At 40.2% G+C, this 19,914-nt stretch overlaps 1 protein-coding gene across 1 annotated transcript in view; it reads right to left on the reverse strand.

Annotated features, from left to right (window-relative positions):
• The window catches only part of LAMA2 (laminin subunit alpha 2), a 549,054-nt gene that overhangs the window by 195,754 nt on the left and 333,386 nt on the right, over window positions 1–19,914 (reverse strand). Inside the window, exon 18 of the mRNA XM_048490901.1 lies at window positions 11,427–11,638. Coding sequence (XP_048346858.1) covers window positions 11,427–11,638 — 212 coding nt within the window. The remainder of the gene's footprint in view (window positions 1–11,426; window positions 11,639–19,914) is intronic.

Below are 19,914 nucleotides of genomic sequence, written 5' to 3' on the forward strand. Positions count from 1 at the left end.
GTATGCTCACTCCTTTAGCATCCATCATATTCACAGACTCTGTAAAGTCCATAATTTTGGGGCTTCTGGTTGAGAAGAAAACCTCCATCTTGGGTTTTCTCCATTTGTATTCCCAAATAGTGCTGTGCTTCTCCTAGCTCAGTCTACATTTGCAAATATAGTCACTGTATTTCTTGAGCATAACTCCTTTATCATCTCTCTCTCTGACTTTCTCACAGTAGATGAGGTCTCTCCTTCATTTGGCCTGGCTGGGTATCCTCCAGCTGGGCTCTGGGTACAGCAGATGGCTCATTGACCAATTCTGAGAATGTGATTTTCTTAGCCTCTTGATTGGGTTCTCATACTATGTGATCTGCTTGGTCAAAGACTTTTAGAATATTGCTCTTATTCACATAAACAGCATTCAGAATTTCTACATTACAAGTTTCAGGGTTCAATAAGTTATACCCTTTTGAAAGTTGGTTTCAGCTATCCAGTATTCCAAGCTTTGCTCTTGGATCTAGCTTTCTCTTTGGGAACATACATGTAAGTTTTTGCTCCAAAACCCTTAAGTGTTTCAAACCTGGTAATTTGTTGCTCCACAATTCAAATGGACTTTTGCCCATGACTTTGCCCATGACTTTGCACAAACTGTGATTATACAAGTATGTGGCAGTGTTTACTGCTTCTCCCCAGGAGGGGTCTGGTAACTCTGCTTGTAGCCACAGACAACATGCAATCTCAAGGATAGTTCTATTAAACCTCTCTCCCAATCCATTGTGGGAGGGTGTGTATTTCACAGATCTGGCATTTACTATTCCTTCACTCTCCAAATATCTCTGAAAGTCACAACTTGAATATTCAGATCCATTATCAGTAAAGAGGATCTGTGGTGCCTTGCCAAATTTATTCTTGACAGCAGCTAAATAACTTTTAAATTTCTGTGGAACTTCATCCTTGGATTTATTTAGATATGAATGAATGAAATTTATTTGCAGTCATAGACCACAATCATAACAATATCCAACACTTACAATTACTATAGACTAAAACATCAGATTAACTTAAGTAATAAAATCAACAGCCAAAGTCCAAACCTATTAAAATATTAAATAAATAAATTATTACAAAAGTTAAAAACCTTCCTTGTACCTTACAAATTATCCAGTCAAATTTAGCAACCAATATGGAAATAAGAGTCCTTGTGTCTCTGCCTCGATATTTATATAAAATAGGATTAATTAACTTCCTTCTTTCCTGGTCTAAATTCTTACAGTCGAATATAAGATGCTCCAACAGTTCTATAGAACCATCGTGGCATAAACATTCTTCTCTAGGTCTTTTATTGTATTTGTCAATTAAGGCCACTGTTGGTAGGGCATTATGTCTGATCAGCATGAAACTTTTTGCAGTTCAGGAAAATCTAGGTGCTCATTATAAGGAGCAATCATGTTTTTATTCAGTATGCTGGAATCAAAAAGAAAATTTTTTATTCTGTTTATATTATGGCTCCCCTCCATATTCAATAATTTTGTTTAATTATTGTTCCGGTGTGGGTACGTTCTGTTACCATCAATGTCTCAATAGATAGACCATATGTTCTCTGTTTAGTTTCCACAGTTTTATGCCAGGGTGAGTTAAATGAAATCCTTGCTGATAAGATAAAGGAGACCTTTAGATGAATCAAAAAGTCTGAACCAATACAAAGAAGCTACCAACCAAATCCTAGCATTGATTGTGATCATCCCAGCCTTCAGCCTAATTGCAGCAATTGGAATGGCGGAGCCTGAAAAATGGCTCTCAAAAATTTTGATTGCGTCTTTCAGCTATGATTTTTTTTACCTTTAACACAGAACAGGGAGCCGTATAGCGTTGTGCCAAGGGTTTAGCTTTAAACAATCTTAGCACTGCTTCTACATTGTGGGCACCCTTATTCCAAAATAATCGCTTAACAGCACATATACTCAATTCAGCCCTTGCAGAGGCATTTGCTATATGCAAATTATTCTGGCCATTATCCTGGACTACACCCAGCTATAAGAGTGCACCTGTTCCACATTGTCTATAGCAGTAAAGAGTGCTGAAAGAACAGGAGTCCACCAGTCTATATACTTAACTGGTGATCTGGGTTGATCAAGTCTATTCCAGGAGCCTTCCCACTTTTCAATGAAGTAATCAATTAATGTATTTCTGAAGAGGGTACTGGAGACCAGTGTGGCAAATAGCAAATATTTTTATCTGCTAAAGGCAAGTCTTACGATGTTGCATACAGATATCTAAAATAATCCTCCCATATAGCTGGGGTAATGACTTCTTTCGTTAACCTAACTGTTCCACTAATAATATTCAGTCAATCTCCAGAACAATGAGCGATTCCCGGTCTTAATTCCTGGTCTTTCATCATGGATACTCTCTTTTTCTGACATATCATTGCCTTATACTTCCTTTTCTGAGTTTTCAGTTCTATGTTTAATTCCTCTGAAGGAATACATCTAAATTTTTGGAATAGATCCTTTAATAACTTCTTGGCTTTATGATTTAGAATAAATTTTCTGTTCTTCCTGATGCCTAGGTGTGCTGGGCTGATTGTTTAACATAATTTGTTTCATTTCACTAGTTAGGAGATCGTATGTAGCTATACAGGTATCTTCAGTCTCTTTAACTAGTATTCTAGAGAGGTGTTCTTTCCCTAAGGCCACACTCATGTATTGTTTCATTTTCTTATCAGTAGACTCATTCCATCTAGCCTTTCAGTGCATGTTCTCATACAAAAGTTCTTGAACAAATCTGTCCTAGATAATAACATCACACAATGAAATTTTAAATCTCATTTCAAGAGGCAAATGATGGCTCTCATAATATGTGGAAACCTTGAAATTCTCAACCATGTTCACCATCTCCTCAGAGACCAAAATGTAATCTATTGGTCTAAACTTATCCCTTGAACAGTAAGTAAATTCATCTGGTTGGTTCACTGGATACGAACCATTAAGTATTCTCAGATCATTTGAATTGACTCATCTAAACAGTTTGCCTCCAGCACAATTATACTTGGTATCTTTTGAGTATATCCTTATTGAAAGATTCTTATTGTTATTCACAAACCTTAAAGGATCAGAAATCTCCTGTCTATCCCTTTCCTTGCATTGAAATCACCACCCAGAATAAAATAGAGGGTCGGCTAATTCTTCATTAGCCAGCATATGTATTTTCCCAAGCCTTCCCACAGTTGATCTATCTGAGATTTTAACTTAGCAGGGGGTAAAGGTAAAGTTTCCCCTTCTGTCGTATCCGACCCTGGGGTAATAAACCAAATAAATTATTTGCCTAAAATGCCATAACACAGCCATAGCGTAGTGGGAGTAAGAATCTAAATCTTCTACCTTCACTTTTAAGGAAGTTGAGACCAGAATACCCAATCCCCCCTTTGTCCTTCCCAGGTCTCTTGTGCTAATATAACATTAAATTTCTTTAGAAAGTTAGAAGTATTCAAATCCATACTTCTTCCTTTCCACCCCATTACATTCCATGACACAAGTGTTAATGAAGATGCCTTATTCAAAAATATAGAAGTTGTGCTACATAGTCATTCAATGTTAATCTGGTCCAGTTGTCCACGATCATCCAGGAAAATACATCCATTATTCTGTCGTTTCCTATTTTCTCCCAGTACCCTTCCTTCATTAGTTGTTCTTTCATCAAATCTCTCAATAGGTGGTAACACCTTCTTCATATCCAGTGGGGTGGGTACATGCAATAATTCAGCCAATTCTTGGGTCCACGTTTTCCACTCTTCACATACTTTATTGTATGTGATATTAATCTGGCTTGGCCATCTGTTAATTTATATTTCTGTTTCTGTTATGATAGCCACACCCATGTCCTTGGTAGCTCGGTTCATTAGTACAGGAATCATAATAAATTCCTCTGGTAATGGGGAGTCTAGAATAATAAGGTCCACTTGTGTTGCATTGTTGTCCTCATGGCATGTATTTTGCTGTCTGGTGATTAAGGCCTTCTGCTTCTTAATAGCTCCCACATTAGTATTTCTAGTCTGTTAATAATACCTTCTTGCTCAGAGGCTAGATAGAATTCTTTAAGCTTTTCCTCTAGTGTGTAATTGTCCAGTACATCATTAGAAAAATTCTGGGTATCCATCATCTTGATAGGATTGCCAATATCATGTATTCCATCATGTGGAATCCAGGGGTTAATTAATTGTATCTTTCATCACTGTGATTGAGGTCTTCCTCTGTAAGCAAGTTCAGGATTGTGAAGCAATGGCCAAATAAGGTGTTTTTAATACATAAGACAGGAGCACACTTTTAGTTTCCAAAAAGGCTTCTTTACATAGTCGTAATGAGGAGATTCTGTGTGTATTAAAAGTCAGTAGCACTCTTGGTAGTTGTAAATCAGATTCCAGTGCTTCCACTGACTGCAGGTTAACACAGTTAACTCCCCCCACCCGAACAACACTCTAAGATGTCTCCTTGTATATCGGAAGTTATTCCAATTAGGAGTTAAACCTCTGTAATTGCAAACAGTTATACAAATTTGGTTGGAGGAGAGGAACACATTACAGTCCTTACTTTTACATTATCTTTTATGGTGAAGTTTTGGTGTATACTTTTCATGGTCCTTAATTGGAACTTTAGCTGCTTCAGTGTTGGATCCTCTTCTTTCACATCTTCTTTATGTTTCATGACATTATCCAATTTGTCATTTAAAAGCTTTAACTACTTAAAAATATGTTCAACAGTGGAAGCAGTAAATGACAAAAGATTGGAAAAGTCTTTCCAGACACTCTTTTTACTAACATCATTATACTCATCCTCTGCTGAACTAATCAGTTCATTAAAGTTGTTTTTTATTTGACATAAACACTCACCGGTCTCCAGAATACCTCCTGTATTCCTTCATGGCACATCGTCAGCAATCTCTAATTCATTATCCCTAAAACGTCAAAATGGTTGGCAGTTGTAACTTGGAAGAAATCAATTCTCCTAGATTGTTTTGCAGAGGGAGGAGAAAATTCCTTCTGCCTCCCTCAGCCATTTTTTACATCCCATAATAAACCAAGGAGCAGTCTCACAATCTCCAGGAAGTTATATGATTTTTAAAAGGTTGCATATAATTAAAATAGATAAAAATTTCTCCAGCCTTATCGGAGCTTTTTCATAAACAACTAAGTTCCAGTACTGGAACTAGAAGTCTCCTGTTCTAATGGTCTTTAATTAGATACACATAGGTATACCTGCTTGCACTATCAACAAAAGTAAGTATAAACTAGGCACCACCATAGGAGGGTGCCAGAGGTCACTGCCAGAGGTCTCCAGAACTTCAGTTTGAGCTGCAGTATATCTGCTAGAATGCATTGGAGCAGTCGCCTTTCGTTTGATGCAAATATGGCATTTCTGATTGCTTAAATCCACTCAATTATGTGCATGACACAATTTTGAATATGCATCTTGACAGCATCATAACTTCTATGTCCCAATTTCAAATGCCATGCATAAAGACAGCTCTCGTGAGAGCATTCTCTCTCTCTTACTTGGAAGATGTCCTCTTTACAGTTTCCAATGTTCCTGAAACAGAAATAGAGACCATGTCTCTCTGTGGTGAACTGCACTCCCAGTCTGTCATCAAAGATCTTGCAACTGTTTTCTCTAAATATAATCTCACATCCAGACTCCAACATCTTGGGCACAGAAATTAAATTGTGTGGTGTTGTAGGGATGTACAAAGCATCTATCAACTTGCACTGAATGACCTTTCCACACAAACTCATAACCTTTATTTCCACATTTCCACACCTAAGCGAATTAAAAGGTACACCACTTGCTTGCATGAAACTTTCTTGACAACTTTCCATTTCTGAAAAATATCTTTTATCATTGATAGTATGGTGCGTGGCCCCAGGATCAAGCATGAATAAATTGTCTTTTGTCTTTAATTCTGAGTTCCCAATTACAAATACTGTGCTTGAGTTGAGGTTTTCCTTCCCCTTGGTAGGGAGGATTTTTCCACCTTGCTTTTCAGTCTGCCCTTTTGACCTGTGGTAATCTGAATCTCTATAGGCATTTGGCGCCACATTTGAGTTACGTAACCCACTGGCAGCCAATTTAAGTTTGGTATTTCTTATTTATATAATAAGGAACAATGCTCATCACATACAATAATATAATTCACTGTTGTATCATCACATGAATTATTTTTCTCCTTTTTTCATTCAATAATCTAAACTAAACCTTTTCTCTTTTTTCATTCAATAGTCCTTTCAAAGGTGTATCCACATTCATATAAATCCAAGTTCTTGCAATTGATAACAAAGTTCAGTCATAAATATTGCAGTCTTCAATTCATTGCTGGCAGGAACGCATCGCACGAAATTGCGCTCTTCGGTGCCTTCATCAGTGCCAATTTGCCATTTACTTGTACATGAGGTGTTCTATAGGTAATCTGTCAATGGATATTACATCATATCAATTCATAGCTCATTTCAATGTCTTATTGAATCCATCACTTATTAAACACATATATATACAATTATAACATACATATATACTGAAATGAGCAATTATTAAGCTCACTAATGTTATTAGTTCCACTTACAAACGCTTTCCAAGAAGCTGTTAGATCCTACCACACCTTCCTCTGGCAGCTGACTCTATGATGGAAGCACCACTGGTGGAACATTTTTTGACGCATAACCATACGGACACTGACCTCCGTTTTTGTGCATTACAGCAATTTCAGGGAGATTCTCCTCACATGAATTTAGACAGAATTATCCTCCAAGCAGAAAACCGTCTCATATATAAGTTTAGAACAGATTCCATTGGATTAAATAGGTCATTGGATTTTTCTTGTCATCTTTAATACTGTGTCTTTAAGAACACTGAACAGGTGTTACTTATCAGCTGTGCACATAGCTTCAACCAGAGAGAGTCAGCTACCAGAGGAAGGTGTGGTAGGATCTAACAGCTTCTTGGAAAGCGTTTGTAAGTGGAACTAATAACATTAGTGAGCTTAATAATTGCTCATTTCAGTATATATGTATGTTATAATTGTATATATATGTGTTTAATAAGTGATGGATTCAATAAGACATTGAAATGAGCTATGAATTGATATGATGTAATATCCATTGACAGATTACCTATAGAACACCTCATGTACAAGTAAATGGCAAATTGGCACTGATGAAGGCACCGAAGAGCGCAATTTCGTGCGATGCGTTCCTGCCAGCAATGAATTGAAGACTGCAATATTTATGACTGAACTTTGTTATCAATTGCAAGAACTTGGATTTATATGAATGTGGATACACCTTTGAAAGGACTATTGAATGAAAAAAGAGAAAAGGTTTAGTTTAGATTATTGAATGAAAAAAGGAGAAAAATAATTCATGTGATGATACAACAGTGAATTATATTATTGTATGTGATGAGCATTGTTCCTTATTATATAAATAAGAAATACCAAACTTAAATTGGCTGCCAGTGGGTTACGTGGTTTGTATGTTAATGCTTATTCAGACGTTACCTACATCTTTGCCACATTTGAGTTGCCTTCTTTCATCCTGCACTGCTTTGCAAAGTGCCCCATTTTTCCACTACTGAAACATTTTGTTTCCTTTTTACTTCTAGCAGCATTCTCAAGCTTCAAGACAGAAAAATCCATGCTAAAATGCATTTCACTGTATTCAAGATCTGCATCACATAAATATCGCAAAATTAACATCCAGTTGGTCTTTTGCTTCCAGAACAGATATTTTATTATCAAATCTGGTTGGTAAACTCCCAAATAGCACAGTTAGAAGTTTATAATCTCTAAGTTCATATCCAGAGTCTCTGATCTTAAATGCAAAGTCCTGCATAATTGATAAATGAGCATCAAGGCTACAATTTGGAGATATTTTTGAGGTATATAACTTTCTTCTGAGAGTTCTCACATAATTTGGTGATTGCATTGAATATCCATTTTGCATCGCTTTCCATAGGGAGCCCGTTGTTTTACAACTTCGAATAAGTACAGCTTCTCTCTTTGCTTTCACATCATCAGCTTTAAGCTTTGCTGCCTCCCCTGCATCATCTGGGAGGGGTGTGTGTCTTGTGTTAAGACATAATCAATATTCTGTATAGTTATGGCTTGTTCCATACAGCATCGCCATATCATAACATTATTTTTCTCTAATATTCTTAGTGGAGGAAGACTGGGAGCCTAACTCCTGTGTACCAGAGTGTGGGTTGCATTGCCTCTTGCGCTTTCCGTTGAGGAGGATGCATCGCCTGGAGCACTTTCCAATGACCTGATGCCCACTGTCCTTTTTGTATGCAGTCCCAGCCAAACAGTAGCAAAGTAGCCAAGTAGCAAAAACTTTCTCCTTTTCTCAACTAACCAACTGACTTCTAGGAGTCTCTTCTCTGCAGCAAAAAGCCATTCTGTGTCAACATAACCTTTGTTGTGTGTCTCTGTGTGTGTATACTCAAACAAAGAAACAGAGTTAACTTTATAATTTCAGATGTTTGTGCTCACTAACATATAAGCAATGAATATCTGACTGACCAACAGCGAATCAATAGATTGGGTCATAAACAGTGACTTCAGCAACTTGTTTGGATACAAACAGTTAATCCTTTTATAACTGAGTTGTGACAGACACCTGCAAAATCCCAACCCTTTTGTCATGATGTGACCTTCTTAGGCACGCACAACTTCCCTGGCATCTGGGTCCAAGACAAAGGTCATGTACTTTATGAAGAATCTCTCTTATTCTCTTTTAGGAGAAGAAGTTTGTTCTTCCCTTCCTGTTCTAATTTCCCAGGAGAAATTCAACACTAAAGACTGGCTACTGTCCATTGTGGAAAAACACTGTTACCAGCCTCCAACAAGAGTAAAAGCCCCATACACAGGGCAGGCACAGCCAGAGTGCTTGGAGATGACTTGGAAGGCAGCAAACACCAAAAACTCCCTGGCTGCCTGCAAGCCTTCCATAGCTTAAAACAAACTTACAATAACCAAAAGGGTATAGTAAATCTGAGGGCTACGCGGGAGCATTCCTGGCTCCAAAGGTCAGGGGAGCTGACTAAAGTTGGCTCCACTCCCAGAATGGCTACAGCCATACCAGCATCTACCTGTATGCTGCCACAGCTCTGGAGGTTGGGTTGTCTTCTGGGTTGAGTGCTGCCAAAGTCCATGATGCCCATCTGCCTCCCAGTTTGCCCTCCCCCTTCGTGTTAAGTGCCACTTATGCTTGCAGAGAGAGCAAAGGCACCTGCACACCCCTATGCCAGCTCCAATGGCCCATTCACACCCACACCCACAGAGGATTGGGCTGCCTAGGATTTTTGGTTAAATCGTAAAAATCCTCCTTCATAGGCGCTCAGGTGTGCATTTCCTAGAGCTGTTCAGGAAAATAGCTGCTATGAATGTCAAGGCATGCACTTATATAGGGAGTGTGAGTGTACTGACTAGATTCAGGGTTTGGATCAAGAAATCTACAGGTGAACTAGGAACCTGTTAAAGGCTTGTTATTTTGCTTGCCTGCCTTCCCTATTCTCCATTTGCCAGGGAAATATTCTTTTTCTCTAACCAGAGCTTAGGCAAGCAGTTCACTATCTATCTATTTTTCTTGTTACTTATTGACAATTTTGTTTTCTGTTAAATGCGGTCCTTTTATGAAAGACTTTTCAAGTCCAAGGGGCAGTTTAATGGCTAGGTTCCAGAGGAGCCTGAAGTGAAGAAGCAGCTGGTTAGAGGGTTGGAGCATAAGTGAAGGAAAACTCAAAGTGAATGCAAATGAACACAGGAGACAGCACATTATCATGCCTATGCTGTGAGGGTAGAAAAATGAGCTTGCTTTCCATCACCATTGCATCTGAACAATGACATGCAGATGAGGTTTTCTGGACTATGGAGGAAGGGCTCTTATTTTGGCCCCCTGACACAGGTAGACCTGGAAAACACATTAGCCCAACATACTTTTTTACAATTTATTTTGTAGATAAAATTGTCACCAATATACAGATTAAATGCTGCTCTGTTTCTCCTTATCAAGGTCTGCGGCTGTTCTAGCTAGGTAATGGGAGAGCCAAACTGAAGCTCAATCCAGGCAAGGCTGAAGTAGGGTGACTGCAAAGTCAGCCTGAAAGGTGGTAGTGTTTCCCTTGAAGGAAAGGGTGTTGCTGGATCTATGGCTGGAGGCTCAGGATTCCTACATGGAACACAGAGCCTTTTACCAGCTTTGGCTGTCATGCCAGCTACAGCTGCTCCTTAAAAAGCATAATCTGGCCATGGAGATCCTTACTTTGATTGCATTGAGGTTACATTACTGTAACGTGGTACACATGGGGTTGCCTTTGAAAATTCTCTTCAGAGGATGAATACAGGGATCGTATCCCAGTGGGGCTAAAAGATCTTCACTGAGTGCCCATTTGTGTCCAGACACAATTCAGACTGCTGGTTATTGACGCTATGGATGGGGAGAAAAAAAAAACTGACATGGGGCTGTAACTTTCAGCTTTTTCAATACAGACTTTTAGACCTGGTCTGCCTTTTCAGAGATTCTTATCCCTGCCCCCCCCTCCGCCCATTCAAAGCAGTTTAATGCAGAAATAGGTCTTGACTAGAATAAAAGACAAAAAGAACTACGGAGCTCAAGACAGGACCATTCACATGTTCCATCTTATTCACCTATCAGCAAACAGAGAATGGGTGAATGACAGATAACTCTAGATAAGTCATGCAATAAGCCCAGTCATGCAGTATAGAAAAAATAAACAACAAAACTAAAACCAAAGTTCAGAAATTCTGCTGATTTTACCTGAGTGAAAAAATCATTTCCAAAATACACCTATCAGTTGGACCCCTAAACTTGAGGATAAAAGCATTTGTTTAAAAAGAAAATCTGGTTAGGATTTGTGTGTGTGTGTGTGTGGAATTTTACACACATACCACAATGCTATGTTTCTGGTTGGTCTTGACATTCCCAAAGTAGTAAATAAATATATACATCCAAGACAGATGAATGAAAACCTTTTTTTCATAATCACAGTGAGCCTCCAAAACAAAAAGAGCACAAGCCAAGAATATAGGCAATAACAGGTGGTTAGGGCAATATAAATGTTTCTTCTGAAGCATGTATATATCATATACATACAGTACATTCATATTTATCTGTACAGCCTGGGAGACATTTAAACTATTAGCTCAATTAGACATTCAGATGAAAAGAAAGGGACTGGATATGTGAAATAATGCAATCACACAAAGGATGCTAACATAATAAGTTAGGAATCCTGAAACCACCAGCATCTGGATAATGTGCCTTTTATTTCATGTAATACCATGCAAATCAGCGCATGCACTATTTGACAGAGACTCGTGAGCTGTGCCCTTAGGGAATGAGTGCTTCGTGACAGGAGAAGCAAGGCTCCAGGACTTACGTTGACAGTTCCTTGCATCAAGAGCATCTCCGAAATACCCATCAGCACACTTCTCACAGTATTGGCCTGTTGTACCTGGCTTACATATCAGACAAGCTCCAGACAAGCTGTCACAGCTGCCAGGAATGGAGAAGTCGAGGTTGTCATTGCACTGGCAAGGCTGGCACGATGACCCTGGTATTAAAGGTTGTCCAAAATAGCCTTCTGCACACCTAGGGCAACAGACATAACATCTTAAAGAACTACTTTGGCCTGTCAGGAAAAAAAGAGAAATGTTTACCATTTTGTTGTCTTATGAATCTCTAAAGATCATTTGATTTTCTTTCAAGTGTCTCAGGGTTTTTTCTTTTAAATCTCACCCTTCTTTTAACAGCACTGTGAATTCATTACTAGCTGACATTCTGCCAGCTCCACTAGTTATTACATTTCAGTGTATGATTGGGCGACGGGGGGGAGGGGGGGCTTTCTCACTGAAACTGAAAAAGAGACAAAAGCATGATAAGAAATCTGTCTGTTGGCATCCTGGAGGAAATCACATCCATTTTTAGAACTCTTTGTAATGCAGCGCATTTAGTGAAACTAGCCAACAAGGATGATTCACTATATTAACTAGCCAGGAAAGCTGAAGTTCCTCTTCCTCACAAGTGTTTCTCGTAGAACAGAAACAAACAGAAAACCTTACAAACAAAGAAATACAGTCCCAGAATGCAACTGTTTGCATCATAAGAATATACATTGTCGCCATAATGTAATGTGTTAAATTACAAATGTACACAAATTAATGCAGTGAACAATTTCACCTAATTAACATGTCCTCTAGGTATTTCTGAGCAGCAAAGATGTCACTTTTCTGTGAGTGGATCCCATATGTCTGGACAAATATTATAACAATCCATCCAGCTCAGTGAAGGTCAGTTATTAGGGATGCTTGAACACCTGCCTGTTTGGATCAATTTTTATTCACCAGTGGTGATTAAGCAGCCAATTAATAGACATTAATAGTACAGCCATTCTCAACCTGTGTATTTGCAACAATCTACTTGCTATCATGAGAAGCTGACTCCAGCTAAGGGGTAAGTTGGGAGTTGGCTTTTGATCCGCTGTTGGGGAAATGTTACTAGGTACACAGCAGAATTATGGGGTGGGGGAGTCAGGATCCATGTGATCCACCGTCCTGGAAACGTTGCTTCCTCCCAAACATGCTGAGATGCTGCAAGTGTGTGGGTGGGGGATGGGGGGTGGGGGTGGATCAAAAACCTAGTTGGTTTCCCTTTTCAAAGAAAAGGAGAGAAATGAAATCTTTATCACATCTCTAGTTCAATGCAGAGATTCAAATCATTGCATCTGTCTTGACCAGTTGTAGAAACAGAAACAGAAATAAATTTAATGTATTGTCGAAGGCTTTCACGGCCGGAATCACTGGGGTGCTGTGTGGTTTCCGGGCTGTATGGCCGTGTTCTAGCAGCATTCTCTCCTGACGTTTCGCCTGCATCTGTGGCTGGCATCTTCCTCTGAAGATGTGTCTGATATGTAAGCCAGGTACAACAGATCCTCTGAAGATGCCAGCCACAGATGCAGACGAAACATCAGGAGAGAATGCTGCTAGAACACGGCCATACAGCCCGGAAACCACACAGCACCCCAGAAATAAATTTTCTAAGCTAATATTCCATTCTTCGGCAAGGTACTCAAGATGGTGGTGGCTGCACAATTTCAGGCACTGTTGGATGGAATGGATTATCTAGACACATTTCAGTCCAGATTCAGGCCTAGTTTGGGGACTGAAACAGCTCTGGTTATTCTGATTAATGACCTTTACTAAAAGAGTAACAGTGGAATGCATCCCTGTTGTTTCTCCTGAACTTTCAGTATTGACCTTGGTATCTTTCTGGAGAGGCTGGCTGGGTTGGCAGTAGGAGGCACTGTGCCTTAACAGTTCCAGTCTTACTTGACCAACTTATTTCAGACAATGATGCTGGGGAATTGTCCATGGCATCGATTTTGTCCCCTGATGACGAGGACTCCTACTCTGTGTACCTGAATACACAGGTGATGAGGACTCCTACTCTGTGTACCTGAGTACACAGATGAGGACTCCTACTCTGAGTTTGTGCCTCCTGCTCCTAGTTAGTCCCAGAGGTCTCAGAAGCGAGGGCTCACTGGGGGCTTCTCCCTTGTGGCTTTGCAAGTTCCCCAGTGCTATCAACAGCTTCCTCCTTGCTGACTATGGGAGGTATGGTCCTGCCCCAGGGTCCTCCACTCTCCAACCAAGGCCTCTGCTCTGGAGCTGGGCCGAGTCTGCCCTTCCTTGGCCTTATGGGCTATCAGGGCTTCCTCTCCTGCCTGGGGTCCACCCTGGCTGCCTGGCAGATTCTGAGGCCTGTGGCTGCTTCTTCCAGTCTTTCCTCCTGGCTTGCCTAACTCTCCCAGTGCCTGGTCACTCCTCCTTCCCACTGAGTATATCTTGGAGTGGAGGACTGGGAAAGCCAATGTGGACCTGCCCCCGGGACTCCTGGGGCATGGGGAGGCAGCTCCACAGGGCATGGGGGCCTCCCAGCCACTCCCAGTTGCTGTGGAGCATGGTGAGTCAGCTTCAGATAGTGCAGATGTTTCCCATCCATTCCTGGGGATTCAGGGGTGTGGCAGAGTGCCTCCAGGTGGCACGGGGGCTGCCTGGCCATTTCTGGGTGCCACAGAGCACAGTGGGCCAGTTTCAGGTGATGCAGGGGTTTCCCTGCTGTTCCTGGAGACTTAGAGGCGTGATAAGCCAGCTCTGGGCGGCATGGGGTTTCCCGGCTGCTCCTGGAGGCTCAGGGGTGTGGTAGGCTGGTTCCCAGTGGTGCAGGCACATCTGAGTGGTGGGCCCCATGGCTGTCTTTGGACATCATCTTATCCCCCATGCTATTTTACATCTACATGAAATCACTGTGAGAGGTCATCCAGGGATATGGAGTGAGGTGCTAATGACACTCAGCTTTATTTCTTCTTAACAGCTAAGCTAAGTGGATCTGTGGAAGTACTGACTAGATGTCTGGAGAAGGGATGGATAATGGGCAGTAAATTGAAGCTCAATCCAGACAAGACTAAGGTACTATTGATCAATGGAGAAGCTGTTCAGGAACTGTGTACCCTGGAGGGGGTCACATTCCTCTGAAGGAGCAGATTTGTAGCTTGGTAGTGTTACTAGATCCTAGCCTATGGTCCAAGGCTCAGGCCTCCTTCAGGGCACATAGCACTTTTTATCAGCTCCTGCTGATTCACTAGCTACAGTCATTCCTTGAAAAGTATTACCTGCCCACAGGGATCCATTCTCAGACAACATTCATGTTAGATTATTGTGCTACACTTTATGTAGGGCTGCCTTTGAAAATGGTTTGGAAAAGTCAATGGGTCTGAACTGCAGCAGCAAGGGTCGCCAGGCATTGGTTTAAAAGATAAAGGCACTGGTTTAACAGATATAGTGTGAGTAATGCTACATCATAAAGTTTACTACGCAGACTATGTTTATGGGGTGATTTGCCACTGCCTTCCCCAGTCATCTATACCCCAGCAAGTTGGGTATTCATTTTACCATCCTAGGAAGGATGGAAGGCTGAGTCAAACTTGAGCTGGCTACCTGAAACTGACTTCCATCGGGATTGAACTCAAGTCATCAGCAGAGCTTTGACTGCAGTACAGCAGCAACTATTCATCCATTTCCAGGCACAATTCAAAGTGTTGAATCTTATCTTTAAAATCCTAAATGGCTTGGAGTTAGGGCACCTGAAAGACCAGCTCATCCCACACTACACAATCTGCCAGTTAAAAACTGCCTTGCAAGTCCTGCCTTCTGTGCCCCTAACTTAAGAAATGAAGCAAGTGGTGACTAGAGACAGGATACTTTTTGTGGGGGGACCTTGCCTTTGGAATGCCACCCCCCCAGGTTTGCTGGCCCCTTCTTTACCCAGCCTTTCAATTAGTATTTTAGCTTACCACCTTTTCAATAGCCCAGTGGCTTTTAAGGTTAGTTTTTATGCTGCTTATGTCTAATGGCTTGTGTCTTATACTGTGGTTTTCAATTGTAAGCCACAGTTTAAAACAGGACTTTGAAGAGGTGGCATAGCAATGTTACTTTAACTAGTTATCTAACTAAATAACAAATCCCTGTTTACTGCATTAATGGGCATTAATATGTTATTTGCTGCATAAATATGTCCTTTGCTGCATTAATATGGTAGTGCCTGGAGGTCTCCTGAAATCACATGTAGTCTCCAGGTTACAGAGATCAGTTCCACTGGAACCGAAGGCTTTGGAAGGTGGGGATTCTGTGCCATTATGTACCCATGAGGTTTCTCCTCTACCCAAACCCTGTCCTCCCCAGGCTCCATACCTAAAATCTCAAGGAATTTCCCAATCCAAAAATGGCAACCTATGCTTAACCAAAGAAGCATGATTTTTGTAAACAAATTTTGAAGGGAGATGCACAGTTTCTTCAATAACTAATCATCTTCTCCTTCACTAATCTGGGTTCATTTTGTTCTTTTCCTCATTCACTTAGATATGTATCCAATAATGCCAGAAGAAATGCACAAAGACAGTCACAAGAAGAATACTCCAAGGATTTATGAACACTGAACTGCTAGTCACAAATATCCCTTCTGCCAATCACAATCCATTTTGGTCAGGGTTTTTTTTTGTACTCTTATCAGTTCAGACTCTGCTAGTTAAAATTAAAATAAAACTTAATCTCCTAGCCTTTTTCAATTGTCTTAAAGCTACTTTAAACCGGCAAATATAGCTGTGTGATAATGAACCTGGAATGTATCTTTAGGTAGAAAAAAAAATCAATCCCTATTTCTCATCTCATTCTCTCTGGGGTTTTTTCTTCTTCTCTCCACTTCCTGTAAACCCTGGATATAATCTCTTTTCATTACATCTCCAAACATTCCCTCTAGGAATTTTTCCAGCTCAGTTACTCTTTTCTGGTTCATTGTGCTATGCCCATGGGAGGGTTCATAGAAAAGAATGTTACATAGAAAATTAATATCTGACATTAACAAAAAGAAATCCTATATAAAAACTGTGTTGTCTGCAACAGAACAACATATGGAAAGAAACACATTTTTTCAAATTCTTTTGGAAAAGTGAAAGAAGATTTACATAGTTTTCTTGCTGTAGCTATATCCCCAGGCAGCATTTCTCAAGCTGTCTGTCAGGAACCCCTGAGGTTAGCCCTCTGCTGGGGTCCAAGAGTTCTTTCCAAGGACAGATGGACCTTCTCATGCCAATCCAGCTAACATGGAAACTGAGGCCCTTCAGAGAAGGGGACAGGGGCTCTCCACCTGGCCAGGAAGGGATAGAATCCTCTTCTAAACAACAAGGGCTCACAGATATAACCTCCACAGCAATTTAGATCACCTCAGACTACTTGCCAGTAAGCACATGGCTTGTTGCCAAGATACAGTTCCTCAACCCTAGATACACTAATTGACAGAATGGAACGAAGGAGGGAGAGCCCTAATACAGGCCATTTACGCCTGTTGTGTTTACCTTGCGGCTGTGTGCTTCACAGTGGGTTTATCCTACCGTTTTCTGTTTCTCCCACTGCAAAGTGAACACAGCTGATCTGATTTGCCCTTCTGTTCATTCTCCAGTTCCTTATTTTATCCACACAAGGAGGAACTGCTGTTGTGTGGGCAGGAGGAGCAAGGAAACCCAAAGAAAGCAAAACACATGCTAATTCCCTTCACTTTCCCTGAAAATGGTGGGGATTTTTTTTCACATTTTGCCAGGATTAAAAAAAAAGAGGGTGTCTGATGGGGCGGGGGAGGGGGGGATGTGTGAACAACTAAGAATCTAACCCAAAGGGAATGTACGTTCACTGAGGGGCAGATCACAAGTGCATAAATGACCATAATTATCATAGTCACTTCAGGTATAAAATTGAATAGATTTTCACTATATTTTGCAATGCAAATAATTTCACCATAGACACAGACAGATTTCACTCTGCCTCCATAGTCAATAACAGCCAATTAATATCAGAAGAATGATTGCTAATATGCTTGAAGAAAAATGGCCTTTTAATAGATGCTTAATGTTCAGAAATTGGCAATTGAAACTTATGGCATAGAGATAACAACACCAGAATTGCTTCTACCTTTTTAAAACAAGAAATATATGATCATGGTAAATAAGATCTCATTAAGCCTCTATTAAAGGGACAATATTTTTTTCTCCTCTGGACAGTTGGCAACTCAAGTTATGCTAGTTATGAGACAATTTTATTTTCTTTCTCGAGTATTTCCATGAAAATTGCTACATTTAGGTTGCAGATGCACAGCATGGAATCATGAAAAATCAGATTATGCTATTCAAGGTGGATTACTTTGGCAAATGGCTATTATTCAACATGAAAGAGAAAAACTCATTAAGTTTACAAAATGTACTCTGATTTTTAAAATTATGAACAGCAGTCTTTAAGCCATTTATGTTCCTAGCAAAGGAGGGGAAGGTGTCAAAGGCACCAAATTCAATACATTTAAAACACACATTTTAATGAATACAACTTAAATGGGGTTATGTAACAACACATTTCATTTTTACCTGCTGAAAATGACATTCACAAGTTGCCAAAGATATCTTTTCCTTGGGGACCATGAGGGACACAGAGTCATCTTTAAGTTGCTAGAAACACTTTTAGTCATTCCCATTCTTCCACAATCTCTCCCTTCTTCAACAAATTCATAAAATGTCTGTCTTTCTGACCACTAAGATATCACCATCTTTTTCTATTAATCACTGAACTGGTTCCTTTTTGCAGAAAGCAACAATTTCTAACCCTAATGTTATTTCAGTTTCTCTTTCTCTGTCAGCCCTTGATTGAATTCAAGAGATCCTTTGGGCTAAAGTCATGTTGGCCCACGGCCTCTAAAAATCTTGAAACATTGATAAAAATTTGGTCAGAAACATCACAATACAGGGAATAAATACAGATAAGTATAGAATTCAGTCAAAGGCAGAGCAACAAAGAACTGCAAAGGTTAGGTCTTGTATTATTTTTCAAGAAAATTAATTCAGAGTTTGAAAAAGAAGGCTGTTATCCTAGCAGTTATAAAGATTGAACCATTTCAAATTAATTTTGAAGAGGAGATTAGTAGAAAAAGCAGGGAGCTCAGAAGAGGATACATTAAACTAGAGGAAAGAGGAAAACCAAGTAGCTGATGTTTGTTAGCAGTACCTGCAGGGAACTGAAGGAGAAAAACGATAGAAACACTCGCAGAGTTCAACACACATTAATCAATAGAACAATGCAACTGATTAAAAAAACCTTTAAAATGTTTTAATTTACTAGCAGACTGGAGGCGATAGTCCTGTTCCCACTTTTACTGCGGCCAGCTGGGACGATAACCTGCCTCATGCTGGCTTCCCTGACAGCTAGAGACACTGCAACATCTGTGCTCTTTGCAAGGACTCGAATTGGCTGACGCTGGCTCTATGGTGGCCCTGGCCAAGCTCCAGAGGGCTGGGTGAAGGGAGGGAGGGAGAATTGAGAGGGAAAAGCCACTGGAGGAAGCTTTGCTAGATTTGCAAGGGCCTGCTCTTGCATGGAGGTCATCGGGAGAGGCTGAGGTAAACCTCCAGGAGGCCCTTTTTTTAGGACATGGTCGAGGAGGATGCTCCAAGCCTTTCTTATGCTGTCTGGGCAGAGGATGCTGGTAGGAGTGAGAGAGAGTTAAGGTGTAGTCAATCACAGGCTGAGAAGACACTGAAGGGAACGGATCTTGGAGGGCAACCCCAACCCCCAGTCTGAGGAATGTGGAACTAGACATAGCATTACATAGCTATACAAAAATCAGATTTAATGACAGTTGTAGGAGTGAGAAATCATGCATAAAGCATGAACCAAGGCAGAACTATATATAGACCACAAAGATCATTTTAAGGCAGTTAATGCAATAGCAACAGATGATTCAGAGCAGTATCCAAGAGCTATAATAAGAAGAGATTCTATGTAAATTACTGAAGATATTACTCATCTACATTTAATAACTTACCAATAACGTTTTCTAAATGCTGGTATGGTCATTATAATAAATAGCCATGGGCATTTTTCATGCAACTGTGACAATTAAAAGAAATCCAGCACTTATTCAAATGCCTTCCATGCTGCTAATCTATGGATTACTCCACTTATAAATACCACTTGTTGCTGATGAGAGCTGTCGGTGACCTCTACATTGACAAACTGCCAAAAAATTACAGTACAGCTGATTTGTTCTCACATTAATTAACTTCCCAGTCCTCAAGTTTGCGAGAAAAGTAATGACTTACCACCAGACAGGAAAAGAAACACAGAAATAGTACTCAGAAAAAACAGCCATCAAAATAAGTAGGATGATTCCTAAGCTTTCTTTGTGGCAGGTACTTTTTACCAAATATAACTCCACAAGGTATTCAAAGAAATAAATGGTAGACTATATTTGTTGAGTTTTCTGATTCATTCCTC

Source organism: Sphaerodactylus townsendi, linkage group LG01 (assembly GCF_021028975.2).
Source record: "Sphaerodactylus townsendi isolate TG3544 linkage group LG01, MPM_Stown_v2.3, whole genome shotgun sequence".
NCBI classification, from domain to species: Eukaryota; Metazoa; Chordata; class Lepidosauria; order Squamata; family Sphaerodactylidae; genus Sphaerodactylus; species Sphaerodactylus townsendi.